The following is a 14590-nucleotide window of genomic DNA, read 5'->3' as shown; positions in this document are numbered from 1 at the left end:
CTCTCAGGTTAAGAAGAAAATACATTACAAACAAGAAGAAAAAAAATATTAAATACTGAGAAGCTACAATCAGAAAAATATATGACATAGCAGCTTCTAGACCCAAAAAAATAGGATTTGGAACATTATTTTTTGAAGGGCAAACTATCTGGGGTTGAGAGAGGATAAGGGATGGATTCTTAGATCTGTGAGTAGAATAAGGAATAGGATACAAAAAAGCTATCATGATCTCAGACAAAACTAAAGCTAAAATAGAGTTAATTAAAAGAGATAGAGAAACTACATTATGATAAAAGGTAGCACAAACTATGAAACAATATCAGTACTAAACTTATAGGCACCAAATATGACAGCATCTAATTTTTTTTTAATTGAAGTTTTTTATTTTCAAAATAGAGGCAAGGATAATTTTTCAACATTAACCATTGAAAAACTTTGTATTCCAATTTCGCTGCCTTCCCCTTACTCCATTCCCCTACATGGCATGTAATACAAAATATGTTAAACATGGTAAAAAATATATGTTAAATCCAATATATGCATACATATTTGTACAATTATCTTTCTGCACAAGAAATATCAGATCAAAAAGGAAAAAAATGAGAAAGAAAATAAAATATAAGCAGACAACAACAACAAAAGTAAAAATGCTATGTTGTAATCCACACTCAGTTTCCACTGCCTTCTCTCTGGGTGTAGATGGCTCTCTTTATCACAAGATCACTTGAACTAGCTTGAATCATCTCATTGTTGAAAAGAGTCATGTCTATCAGAATTGATCACTATATAATCTTATTGTTGCCATATATGATGATCTCCTGATTCTGCTTATTTCACTTAGCATCAATTCATGTAAATCTCTCCAGGCCTCTCTAAAATCATCCTGCTAATCCTTTCTTATACAATAATATTTCATAACATTCATATATCATAATTTATTTAGCCATTCTCCAACTGATGGGCCTCTCCACTCAGTTTCCAGTTTCTTGCCACTACAAAAAGGGGCTAGCATCTAATTTTTTAAAAGGAAAATTAAATGAATTTCAGATAGAAAGAGGTAGTAATACTATAATAGTGGGAAATCTTTTCCTCTCAGAATTAGATAAATGTAACTAAAAAGTAAATAAGAAAGAAAAAAAAATGAAGAGAATTTTAAATAACCAAGATATGGGTGATATCTGGCAAGAATTGAATAGGAATAGTAGGGAATACACCTTTTTTCCCTCAGTGATAAATGGAACCTTTACAAAGACTGACTATACATAGGGAAGGAAAATTTGATAGTTAAATACAGAAAAGCAGAAATATCAAATGCATCTTTTTTCAAATCACAATGCAATAAAAATTATATTTAATGAGGAAGCATTGAAACAAAACTAACTGGAGAAAAAGAAAAAGAAAATCTTATTTTAAAGAGTCAAAGAATAAATCACAGAAAATCAATAATTTCATTAAAGAAAATGATAAATAATGAGACAGTCTATCAAACCCTATGGGATATAAAAGTAGTAATCAGACAAAAATTTGTATCTCTAAATATTTATATCAATAAATTAGAAAAAGAACTGGATATGCAATTTAAAAAAACTAGAAAAAGAACTAAAAATGCCCACTTAAATATTAAATTGGAAATCATAAAAATTAAAGGTAAGATTAATAAACAGTATAAAAAATCATTGAATTAATTAATAAAATGAGGTTTTATGAGGGTAAATCCAATAAAATGGATAAACCATTGGTTAATATGATTTTTTTTAAAAGAGAAGTAAACCAAATTATGTATTTAAAATGAAAAGGGTTAAATATACCACTGATAGAGATGACATCAAAGCAATTATAAATTATTTTTCTTTTTGTTTTTCTAAAATATGGCAACAGGCAGCTAGATGGCATAGAGGGAAGAAGGAGGGGAGAAAAATATAAAAACACTTGTATGAAATAATAAAGAGCAAAATGAGCAGAACCAAGAGAACACTGCATACAGTAACAGCAATATTGTTTTAATAATAATGACAACTAAGTCATTTTGAATATTGTAAATACTCAAATCAACTACAAAGGACCTATAAAAGAAGATGCTATCTGCCTACAGAGAAAGAACTGATAAATAGAAGTATGTAAAGTATGAATTTACAGATATTGTCATATTTGTATGTAATAGTAGTCCCACTTCTAGGATGGGGTGGAGAGGGAAGGAAAAAAAAAAAAAACATGAAAAATACACAGAAGAGAATAAAAGAAAATTTAGAAGGAAGCTCAGAAAGCAGGGTATCTTCAAAAACAATATATGGTATTCATATATTTTTAAAATAAACTAATCTGAAATGTAAGTTCAGAGTTTTATAGGAATTCTCTTTTTAATGTGCTGTATATATGAAAATGTTTCTTTTTTGTCTTTATGCATTTAGATTCAAAACTAATGTTTTTTTTAAAAATGCAGTGTCCAGGAAGAGAGAGTGACCGATAAATCATATACCAAGCACCACATTAGGTATATTGAGGGCATAAAGTAAAAATAAAACAACCCCTATTTTCAAAGTATTCATAAATCTATCAGTAGTTTCAAATGATACAGAGAGGTTAAGAAAATGAAACTAACCAAAAAACCCATCAAATCTGTCAATTAAGAGACCACTGATAACTTTAGAGAGTAGTTTTAATAAGGTCAGAAGACAGAATGCAAAGGAATAAGAAATGGACAAAAAGAAAGGAGACAATTAATATAGATAGCTTTTTAAAAAGATTTTAGTACAGAAAAGGAAAAAGGACCTAGTAAATCAGTCAATAATCATTTATTAAAAGGTTACTATGTTCAAGAACTATGCTAGATATAATGGATAAAAAGGCAAAAATACAGTCCCTGCCCTTAAGAGTTCAGATTCTAATAGGAAGACAATATATAAATAATTATATATTTAACAAGATATATATTGTATAAATAGAAAGTCATTTCAAAGTAAAGGCATTGAAGAATTGGAGGAGTTAAGTCAAGGTAGACAACATGACCAAGAAAGGCCTCTTGCAGTAGGAGAAATTTAAACCAAGTCCTGAAGGAAGAAAGAAGATAGAAATAAGGAGGAAGAACATTCTAAGAAATTATTATAATCAATAAAGTGGAATTGGGAGATGGAATGGCTTATGTGAAGAATATCAGCAAGGAGACTAATGTTGGGGGAATCAGAAAGTAGAGGAAGGGAAGTAAAATCAAGATTGTAAAGGCAGGAAAGAGCCTTGTTGTGAAGAGAATTAAATTCCATCCAGAATATTTTATATTTGATCCTAGAGGTATTAGGGAACCACGGGTAATTATTGCATAGGGGGATGTGAAATGGTCAGATCTTTACCCTGAGAAAATGATTTTGGCTGCTGAATGGTAATAGAATGAATTAGAGTTGGAGAGACTTAATGAAGAAAGAACAAACAAAAAGGCTTTTGTAACATTCCACAGAAAATGTAATAAGGCCCTATACTAGGGTAGTGGCTGTATAAATAGAAAGAAGCATATATGAGAAAGATTGTGAAGAAACAAAATCTGATAGCAGACTGGATAACATATAATGTGTGTAAATAAACAAGGATTGTTGTGAATCTGACTGAGGAAATGATATGATATCTATGCTTAAGGAAAATCACTTTGACAGCTATGTGAAGAATAGATTCATTTGGGGAAATATAAGAGGTGGTGAGACTAATAAGGAAGCCAATGCAACAATGAGAGAGACATACATTGTTTTCCAAAATCACAAATGATCTCTTAATTGCCCAATCTAATTGTGTTTTCTCATTCTTTATCCTTATTGATCTCTCTGCAGCCTTTTAACATCTTCTTCTCTTTAACACTATCCTCTCTAGGTTTCTAAGTGACATTGTTCTCTCCTGGTTCTGCTCTTATGTATCTGACCACTCCTCTTCATTTCTTGCTAGCTCTTCATTCAGATCACACCTTCTAACCTTGGGGATCCATCAAGGGATCTCTTCTGAGCTCTCTTCTCTTTTCCCACCCCAAGGGATCTCTTCTGAGCTCTCTCCTCTTTTTCCATCTCAAGGAATCTCAGATCTCTTCTGAGCTCTCCTCTTTTCCCACTATACTATTTCACTTAGTGATATCATCCAGTATCATGGTTTCAATTATAATCTCTATGCAGATGACCCTCAGATCTGTTTGTCAAGCCCTGATCTTTTTCTTGATCTCATCTAACATCTCCAACTGTCTATCATAAATCTAGAACCATGTCTTATAACTATCTTAAACACAACATATTTAAAACTCAATTTATCTCTTTCCCCAAATCCTCTAATTTCTTCATTATTGTCATTATACTCCTAGTCAACTAGACTCTAAATGTCATACTAAACAACTTACTTTCTATCACCTCTCCATATCTAATTTGTACCAAGATCTGTTATTAAAATACTACTTAAAACCTTACAACAATATAATACAAAAATTATACCTTATGACCAACCAAGATTTATGCCAGGAAAATACAGAACTCAACTCAACATCAAATCTGATTAGAATGTAGGCTGGCTGGAATTACATGCAAATAAAAAAAAAAATAATCCACACATAAAAAGTTATTATGGTAATGTTAATTCTTAAGATACACACCTAAAAGAAGAAAATTACTCCAAATATCTACAAGAAAATTCTTAAAGAAAAACACAGTTTTGTCAGAGTTTTATTAGAATTCTTAAGAGTTTTTAAAAGTTTTTTATGTTTATTAGAATACACCAGAGGAAAAAATGGGGCAGGAGAATGAAAACTATGGAAGTATTGGAAAGGGAATTAACGGCTTGGCATATGAGGTTCAAAATCTTGCCTAAAAAGTAAAAAGGGCAAAATAGAAGCCAATGACTTCGACAAGAAGAAATAGTAAAACAAAGTAAAAATACTGGGGAAAAAATAGAAAAGTAATGAAGATAACTCAAGGAAAAAGCAAATGACCTTAATAAAATATCAAGGAAAAAAATTTAAGAATTACTGAGCTACCTGCAAGGCTTTATCAAATAAAGAACTTAAGATTATAACTCAAGAACTCTTAAAGAAAACTGTGCAGAACTCTTAGAACCAGAAAATAAAATGGAAATAGAAAGAATCCACCAGTCACTCCTGAAACTTCAAAATGAAAATTCCTGGGAACAGCAGAGACAAAATCTAAAGCTCTCAAATCAAAGAAAAAATATTGCAAGCAGCTAGAAAGAAAGAATTCAAGTACTACTGAGGCACAATTAGGATCATACACAATTTAGCAGCCACAACAATGAAGGATCAGAGAGCTGGAAATACGTTATTTTAGAAGGTAAAGAATAAAGGTTCATGCCAAATAAATCTGAGTTTAATCCTACAGGGGGGGGAAAAGACTCCTGATGACAAGAGCAGAACCGCAGAATTTCAAAAACAGAAATTAAGACATAAAAAAGTCAACGCAAATAAACAACTATAAGAGCCGCTAGGTAGTCTAGGTAGTGTAGGTAGGTAGGTAGGTAGGTAGTAGAGCATCAGCCCTGAAGTCAGGAGGACCTGAATTCAAATCTGGTCTCAGATACTTAACACTTCCTGGCTGTGTGACCCTGGGCAAATCACTTAACCCCAATTGTCTCAGTTTTAAAAAATAAAAAAAAAAGTGTAAACTGCATACATGCTCACATTCTAATATGGGGATGTGATTTCTGTGTTCCCTCTGACTCCTCACATCATTAGGGCTCACAGAAGGAGTTTAAACACACAGAAAGCTCAGAAGTACTTCTATTATATCTTGATTTTCAGTGTACTTAAGAAGAAGTCTATATAAAGAAAAGGGGAAGCAGTTGATGCTTGATCCTTACTCTTATATGAAATGGCCTGAGGATGGAATAACACACATAGACATACACACACACACCTATATACACCCCAGATGGACAAGGATTTTTAGTAAATAAGAAAGAAAAAGGAAAAGGGAGAATAATGTATTTAAGAAATAATCAATAAAGGGAAGGATTATTCCTAAGCAAAATAAACTCTTAAGAATGTACAAAAATATTTAGAATTATTTTTGAGGTGAAAAAGAATGGAAATCAGAGGGGATACCTTTCCAGTGGCAAATAGTTGAACAAGTTATAATACATAAATATGAATGCATATGTGATATATATGATGTATAAATATAAATATGAAAATGTTATCCTATAAGAAATGATAAAAAAAATGGTTTGGTTTCAGAGAAGTCTGGTTAGATTTGTAAGTGATGAAGGATAAAATCAGGAAAATAATTTATACAGTGATTACAACATTTTAAAGATAACTTTCAAAGCCTTATGATTGATTAGTATAATGATCATGAACTATTAAGAGAGGATGAATGATAATACATAATGTCGACCTCCTGATAAAAGGTCTCAAAGACTCAAGAATTATCTTACAAACACACACAGTTCTTCTGAACATGGTCAATGTGACAATTAGCTTAGCTTAACTGTACATGTTTTTAATAGGAATTTGTTTTTCTTTCATTTTCAATAGGGGAGGAATGGAAATTGAAAGTGCATTTTTGCTGTTTAAAAACAAAATAAAATTTAGTATAAAAAAGGGAAATTCTTTTTGGAGAGCCTAAAGTAGTCTTATTTTTAAATGTTCTCTATTATGAACACTAAAACTTCAAATCAAATAGAATAGGAAAGAAAATTGTATAAGAAACTATTTTGAACAGTTTTATTTTAAAAGATAAATGTTGTTTAATAAGGAAGTAACAAATTTTCTATTTCTATATTTAGCACTTAATTCTGGGGAAGAACAACATTTCCCATTCCTTTGGGCACTGAGATCATAGAATGAACCAAACTACAGGGAACCTTTACTTCCACATCAACCCCTCCTTTTTTTCACAACCTTCCTGATAACAGGTCCTTCTCCATTTCTTTTCCTAGAGTTCCAATTACTCTCCCCCTGTATCTCTATTGTCCCATTCAAGTCTTGGACTTTCCTATCCACACCAACATTTTAAACCTCTCTCAATTCCAAGAGTGATAAGTCCTAGTTCCTACATCCCTTTGGCCACTGGGATTTACTACTATACCCTCATATACTTTGAAATTTGTTCTGACTGAAAAACCAATGGACCTTTTCATTCACCTGACCTTTAGGATGTGTTATCTATACCAATCTATCTATACCAATTATAATATAAACTTATTGAGAACTGGAACTGTCTTACTTTTCTAATTGTATTCCCAGAAATTAGCACGTGATTGCCATTTAATACCTTTGCCTCATTCATTCATTCAAGAATCAAGACTCACCTTTAAGGTTTTATAGGCACTGCTAATGGTGGTTACCCGATGATTTGAATGATTACCACCCAATTTACAGAGATGACAAACCGGTCTTCTACATAATTCACAGTACATATTTACTCTCTCCATTTCATGTTCAGGGCACATTAAAATCTGTTGAAAACGTGGAAGCATAAATATGAAAAAAGGGTGTCTAAAATTACCTAAATTAAAAGAAACGAAAACATTATAAAATCGAAACAAAATAGTAGCTTAGATTTGCACACATTACTTTAAGTTTATAAAGATTTTATATATAATTTCATTTGATGCTCACAAAACCCATTCATGTGATCTATTCTTTCCAGTACCAGTTAACAAAACCAGTCATTTACCTAAATTAAAATGGGAAAACCAAATTATTTGACTATCACCATATATAAAAAATTAGTCTTATTAGAATAATAATTGTTTTTGATATGAAAAATTTTAAGTCAGAAAAATTTATAAAGAAATTGTATTTGGGGGAAGCTAGGTGGCGCAATGGATAGAGCACCAGCCTTGAATTCAGGAGGAGGACCCAAGTTCAAATCTTGTCTCAGACATTTAACACTTCCTAGCTGTGTGACCCTGGGCAAGTCACTTAACCCCAGCCTGGGGGGGGGAGGGGGAAGAAATTGTATTTGTTAGAGTTTTTATTTTACCTCAATTTAATGAACAAGTGGATTGCAAAATAAAGATGATTTAATCTTATAGGAAGCATCACAATACTTAACCTGGTATTTTAAAGCTATCTCTAACTACAAAATACAAGAGGACAAGGACAATAAATAGAAAATAGACCTATGATTTCATTGATATAAGGAACTCTCAGATGAGGAAATTCCTTTTATTAATGCAGGTTATCATCCTCTCTGCATGAGAGATTTATTAACAAACAAGGTTACACAAACAATATTTGTGTGTGTCAGAGGTGTTTCTCCTGATCCCAAGACTGGCATTCTCATCTGCTATTCCATATTACCTCTCACAAAAATTGGACAATCATTAATAACTGAGAATTCTTTTACTTTCAGGTAAATGATTTAAATGAAAGGGTTATTTAGAAGGTACTTGAAATTAAGAGAGAAGTTCAGCCACAAGTATGTTTTCTATAAACATATCTGTATTCTTGCTTGCTAAAAAAAAAAAAAAAAAAAAAAAAAAAAAAAAAAGCCTAATTTAAATAAACCAGTTAACAGTCTCAAACTGTCCTTGATTAGCATATTTCCACCAAGTTAAAACTATTGTATTTTAAAATATAACAGAAATTATTTGCTATAATCTAGCATAGTAAGCCTTACCTTTTTTTTTTTAATAGACACAATCATAATAAAAAATTGTAAAGTTAAAATTGGGGGGAAGGGAAGAATATATCTAACTAGAAAGTCCATAGCATTACAAAGCATTCCTCCCTAAGTACCACTAAGGATTAAACCTTTATTTTCAAAATACAAGGCAAACCTTTTTTTTAAACAGAACCAAGAAAATCTAAAATTATGAACATATGGGTAACAATTAAAATTTGAGCTTGACATATAAAAAAGTTTTTTAAATGGGAACCTCTTAGCCACATAATGTTAAAATACTTGAAGAAAAGAACTTGCAAAAGAAGGCAACATTTTTACTGCAGTCCTTATTCTCCCAATCTTTGTCTTCAATGCCTTAGAAACTTCATCTTGAAAGCTCTGTTCACACCTGGATTTCACACATTGGCAGTATCTTTCACTCCTGTGGCTTCTACTTCTGACTGGGTCATTCTTCCTAGAACCGCCATTTTAAGGTAAATGTCTGTTTTATTCTTTGTATTTGTATCCTCAATACCAAGGACTATGCTTCATTAAAGTTTAAAGACCTAACAAATGATTGTCAACTGAGTGACAAATCAGATTTACCTGATTTAGTACAAAGTGGTAATTGATCTATTATTGCCCTAAGTTTTTTGTAGAATATCTTGATTAATTTGAAGGCAAATTTTGTCAGTTTTTTTAAAATCTACTTACCCTACATTATACAAAGTAAATTTTTCATGTGCCCCATAATTTAAAGAACAAGTTTGCCTCCTCTCTCCAAGTATTTAATTATACATATACACACTATTATACATGAACATACACATATATACATACACACATATATACTCACATATATATGCATGAATATAAACATATACACACCCTTAAATATTTCAGCAAAAATTCAGATAAAACCCACAGCTCAGACTTAAAAAGCATTGGACTTAGGAGGCTAAACTAGACCTTATCATTTAGTAAATGTAGGATGATCTTTTGCTAATATCTGCTGTTTGCAAACATCCATTAAGCATCTATTCTGTTGCCAGATATTGAGGACACAAATACAAAGAATGAAATAATCCCTATTCTCAAGAAACTTACTTTCTGAGGAGAAAATATGTACATGACAAATATATACAGAAGAATAAAAAAAAAAAATAATTCCAAGTAAATACAAGGTAGTTACAAAGGAAACAGTTGGAAGGAGCAGGAAAAGCTTCATGTAGAAGGTGTTGTTGAATGAGTCTCAGTTTTCTCTGTAAATGAATACATATAACATTTATACTATGCCACCTAACTCATAGGATTGTTCTAAAGATCAAGTTAATATTTATAAAGCACTATATAAATTTAAGCTATTATAATAATGATGATGGATCACATATGGGCTAATAGAGGGAAATGAAGTTTTAAATCAACCACTTGAAATCAAAGAGCATGCTGGGTGAATAAAGAGCTGGACTTGGAGTTGAGAAAACTTAGGTTCAAATCTTATCTCCTATACTATTAGCTGTATGACAATGGATGTCTTTTAACTTGTCTATGCCTCAGTTTCCTCATCCATAAATGAAAGCATTAGATTCATTATGCTATGTACTTTAAAGCCATGAAAATAAACTAAAAAATATGACCAATCACTCTTAATTCCTCTGTGGTCACTGAGTACACAACTATATTCAAAAAAGTTCTCTATTTCCAGTCCCAAATCCCAGTCCCTACACACAGAATATGACAAGTTCTTGTTAAAATATAAAATGAATTGTTTAAAACTTCAATTTATTATGTTATTCCCCCCACCTCCATCAAAATCCCACTTACCTTAGGTCTAAAATTAGTGGTTGGGCCTACATACTCATGCTGAGCTTTTACAGTGCCCCAAGGATGATATATTTTGAAGCATTCATTACAGTAGCTTGCACTGCAGTCCATGCAACTTTTAGTGGATTCTTGAGGTGGAGGTTTGCAGAGGTCACACATAATGGCTGTAGCTGCCCTGGCTGCCTGTCGGTATCTTTCCACAATCGTTTCCAAAGTGAAATTTCGAAACAAACCATTGATTCCACGCTCTCCCAGGTCAATATCATGCTCACAACCAGGGCAAGGAAAAGTGGTCGTCCTAGGAGTCAATGAACTGCGTTTCCAGCCTGAATAATTGATCATTCCTAGTGTTTAGTTACAGCAGTGGGAAGATGATTAGAATGACAAAACACAGAATGAAAAAGGTTGCAAAAGAAAAGTGTATGTATGTACATTAAACACAACAACACAAAATACCCAGAGGACAAACATAAATCAATGTAAATTACACAAACTTTTAAAAAAATCTTTCTATTGAACTTTCCTTCTATACAAAAGATCAAATACAAAAATATTTGTATTTTCCAAAATATTTCTTAAGGAGTCAAGACAGAACACTTGAAATAACAATAAACTTACAGATGGATCTTGATATTTTTGATGATGCTGAAGAAACTTTACAAGCCCTATATACACTGTATATATATATATATATATATATATATATATATATATATAGCTTGCTGTTATATTTGTTTGCACATTATTTCCATTGGATCAGAAGTTCCTTGAGGTCAGGGACTATCTTTTGTCTTTTTTGGTATCCCCCAGCATTTACCACTGTGCCTGGCACAAAGGAGGCACTTATTAAATTTTTAGTGACATTTTCAAGTCCTCAATTCTCTGATAGACAAACACATATACACACATACACACATTCGTGCGCACGTGCAACCTACCACATAAATATAAAGCCATGTAAAAATAAAGCCTTATTTGGTTGCATATGCAGTCCTACAACAGAAAAATTCACAAAATAGCTGTAAAACTTTTACTGTATATTCCTCTATTTTCTGAGAATCCCACCAGTTTTGGATCTGAGAGGAATTCAGTTATCAGTTATAATCATTAATGGACATTGTAGTGAAACCCCAAAACATACTAAAATAGTCCCATGCTAGGTCTGAATTCCAAAGTATTATAAAATAAGTACTGACCACTTCATTAGCCAATAAAATATGAAATTTCCGTAGGTAACATGCTTAGTTTTAAAGTACAATATACTAAACATTGTATAATACTATAACACATTCACAGTCATAAAAGTTAATAATTTTAATAAAGCCCACAATTTTCTTATGAGCTAAAAATAAAAGATTACTTTCTAAATGTCATAAGATTTGGAATACATGGATAAAACCTTCTGGTTCCCAACATTATCAGGAAAGACCTCTGGATTTGGAGTCAAGAAAACTTGGCTGTGAATCCAGTCTTTTCTAAGCTTTGACACTGAGCAAGATCCTTGACATCTCTGAGTTTTAGTTTCCTCATCTGTAAAATGGATGGAGCAGGAGAGGATGGTTGTTCTAAACTTTTTTTTTGTCATGGACCCCTTCCCACAGTTTGATGAAATTACAGACTTTTTCTCAGAATACTAAGTATATAAAATAAAATATGTAGAATTACTATAAATATATAAAAATTCAATTAGATAAATGTCATTTCAAAATAATGGCAACTTTTAAAAAATGTGACTAAAAAATCTAGAAAGTTAAAGGCAGAGAAAAGCATTCATTCAAAGATGCTTCATAATACATCAGCTTAAAATAAATAATAAATGCAAGTTTTAAAACACAACAGTGAAAATGATTTATGGGTTCAGTGGTTCAGTTTCAAGGAATAAAACAAAAAAAGTATTTATAATTTCATAGTTTTACCATGTAGAGTAGACCACTCGTGAAAATGAGATGGATACCAAATGAATAGTTTTAAAAGTATTACTTGTTAAAGCTAAAAGTTTTGATTAGTAAACAATTGGAAAAATTATGTTAACGAAGTCACATTTTAAACAACATGTACATTCAGGATACTATGGTTTTATTTCACTCCATCTTCAAAAAAGCTCATTCATTTTCCATGAGTCTCTCTTATTATGTCCAATTTTTTGTCACCCAAAATTAAATATTACAGCACAAAACTAAATTTATAAAATAAGATGGCATAGTTGAGAACAATGTTTACAGGATTAGCCTATAAATGAAAAAATATGTTCAATCAAGATACAGTGACAATTTCTCAGGTAACTAATTTAAATATTTTCATTAGTTTTCTAAATATTAAAAAAAATTTTAAAGCTTTCTATCATAATTTATTTTAGCAACATAATTTCCAATGCATATTTAATAATTCAGAAATAAAAATAAGCATAATAAATCATGTATTTAGGTCCCTAAAACCAGCAGAGTTGATCTGAAAGCTTTAGGAAACAGCTCTAACAAAATTAAGTCTACAGATCAATCAAGAAATTGTACACAAACACAAAGGCATACACATACATTCTTAACTTTCTTTCCTAATTTGGATTTAAGGGGACAGATTGACTTTTGGGAGAATTCCATATGTTTTACTATGAATATCTGCCATATGTAATACTAATGGCATAGTAAGCTACAAATAAGTGACGTCTAGACTAAAAATATGGAAGAAGCAAAAGAACAACAATTCTATTGTAGAAACTTCCACTATCATTTCTTTTTAGCAGTTGTTATGGTAAAATAATTAGGAATCTACCTGGCCAAGATAAAGTTAGGAAGTGTATGGATACAATAACAAAATACTTTTCACACAGAGTATGGCAGAAACTAGGCATTTATAACATCTCACACCCTATACCAAGATAAGGTCAAAATAGGTTCATGATTTAAACAAAGTAAATTAGTAGATCAAGGGATACTGTCAGATCTGTGAAGGGAGGAATTTATAGACAAAGATTAACTAGAGAACATTATGAAATGCAAAATGGATTTTTATTACATTAAATTAGAAAGATTTTGCACCAATAAAACCAATGCAGCCAAGAATAGAAGGGAAGCGGAAACTTGGAAAACAATTTTTGCAACCAATGTTTCTGATAAAGGCCTCGTTTCTAAAATATATAGATAACTGACTCAAATTTATAAAAATACAAATCATTCCATAAATGATAAATGATCAAAGAAATAGAATAGACAATTTTCAGATTAAGAAATTAAACCTATTAATAGTTATATAACAATGTGCTAAATTAATTAGCGAAATGAAAATTTAAGACAACTCTGAGGTACCACTTCATATCTCTCTGCTTGACTATGACAAGAAAAGATGACAAATGCTGGAGGAGATGTGGGAAAACTGGGACACTAATATACTGTTTCTGATCAGAAAAGAAGGGAAACAAAAGACCCACATGTGCAAAAATGATTGTAGCAGCTCTTTTTGGAATGGCAAGGAATTGAAAACTGAATGAATGCCCATCAGTTGGAGAATGGCTGAGTAAGTCATGGCATATTGTTTTCTAAGAAATGATGAGTAGACTGAATTCAGACAAACCTGGAAAGACTACGTGAACTGATGCTAGCTGAACAGAACTGAGAGAACACTGTACACAGTAAAAGTAAGATTATGTGATAATCAAATGTGATGGATTCAGCTCTTTTCAAAAATGTGGTGATTCACAATCCCAAATAGACTTGGGATGGGAAATTCCATCCACATCCAGACAGAAGTGTGAAGTCGGAATATGGATGGAAGCATTGTATTTTCACTTTTCTTTTGTTTGTTTGTTTTTCTAGTGTTTTTTTCCATTTTGGTCTGACAAATATAGAAATGTGCTTAAAAGCATTGTACATATTTAATCTATATCAGTTTGCTTGCTAGCTTGGGAAGGAAAGAGGTAAGGGAAAGGAGAAAAATTTGGAATGCAAAATCTTATAAAAATGAATGTTACAAGCCCCTTTGTATATTTGAAAAAATAAAATGCTATAGAGGGAAAAAAATTATTATGTTACTTTAAACAGGATGGCAACAAAAACTTCATTTTAAAATCCATAATAAGCCTTAAAACAATGTTATAAAAATGAGTTATTTATCCCCTCTACTAGATTAAGTCTTTTAAGGGAAATATTTAATTATTTCCATTTTCATTTATGTACACTGTACAAGTTAAG

At 31.4% G+C, this 14590-nt stretch overlaps 1 protein-coding gene across 1 annotated transcript in view; it reads right to left on the bottom strand.

The window, feature by feature from the left end:
• The window catches only part of TRIM36 (tripartite motif containing 36), a 59910-nt gene that overhangs the window by 22762 nt on the left and 22558 nt on the right, over positions 1 to 14590 (bottom strand). The window contains 2 exon segments of the mRNA XM_074281993.1: positions 7282 to 7428; positions 10407 to 10750. Coding sequence (XP_074138094.1) covers positions 7282 to 7428; positions 10407 to 10750 — 491 coding nt within the window.

Source organism: Sminthopsis crassicaudata, chromosome 1, assembly GCF_048593235.1.
Source record: "Sminthopsis crassicaudata isolate SCR6 chromosome 1, ASM4859323v1, whole genome shotgun sequence".
Taxonomy (NCBI): domain Eukaryota; kingdom Metazoa; phylum Chordata; class Mammalia; order Dasyuromorphia; family Dasyuridae; genus Sminthopsis; species Sminthopsis crassicaudata.
Note: the sequence above shows the minus strand (reverse complement) of the source record. Positions and strands in the feature narration are given on the sequence as shown.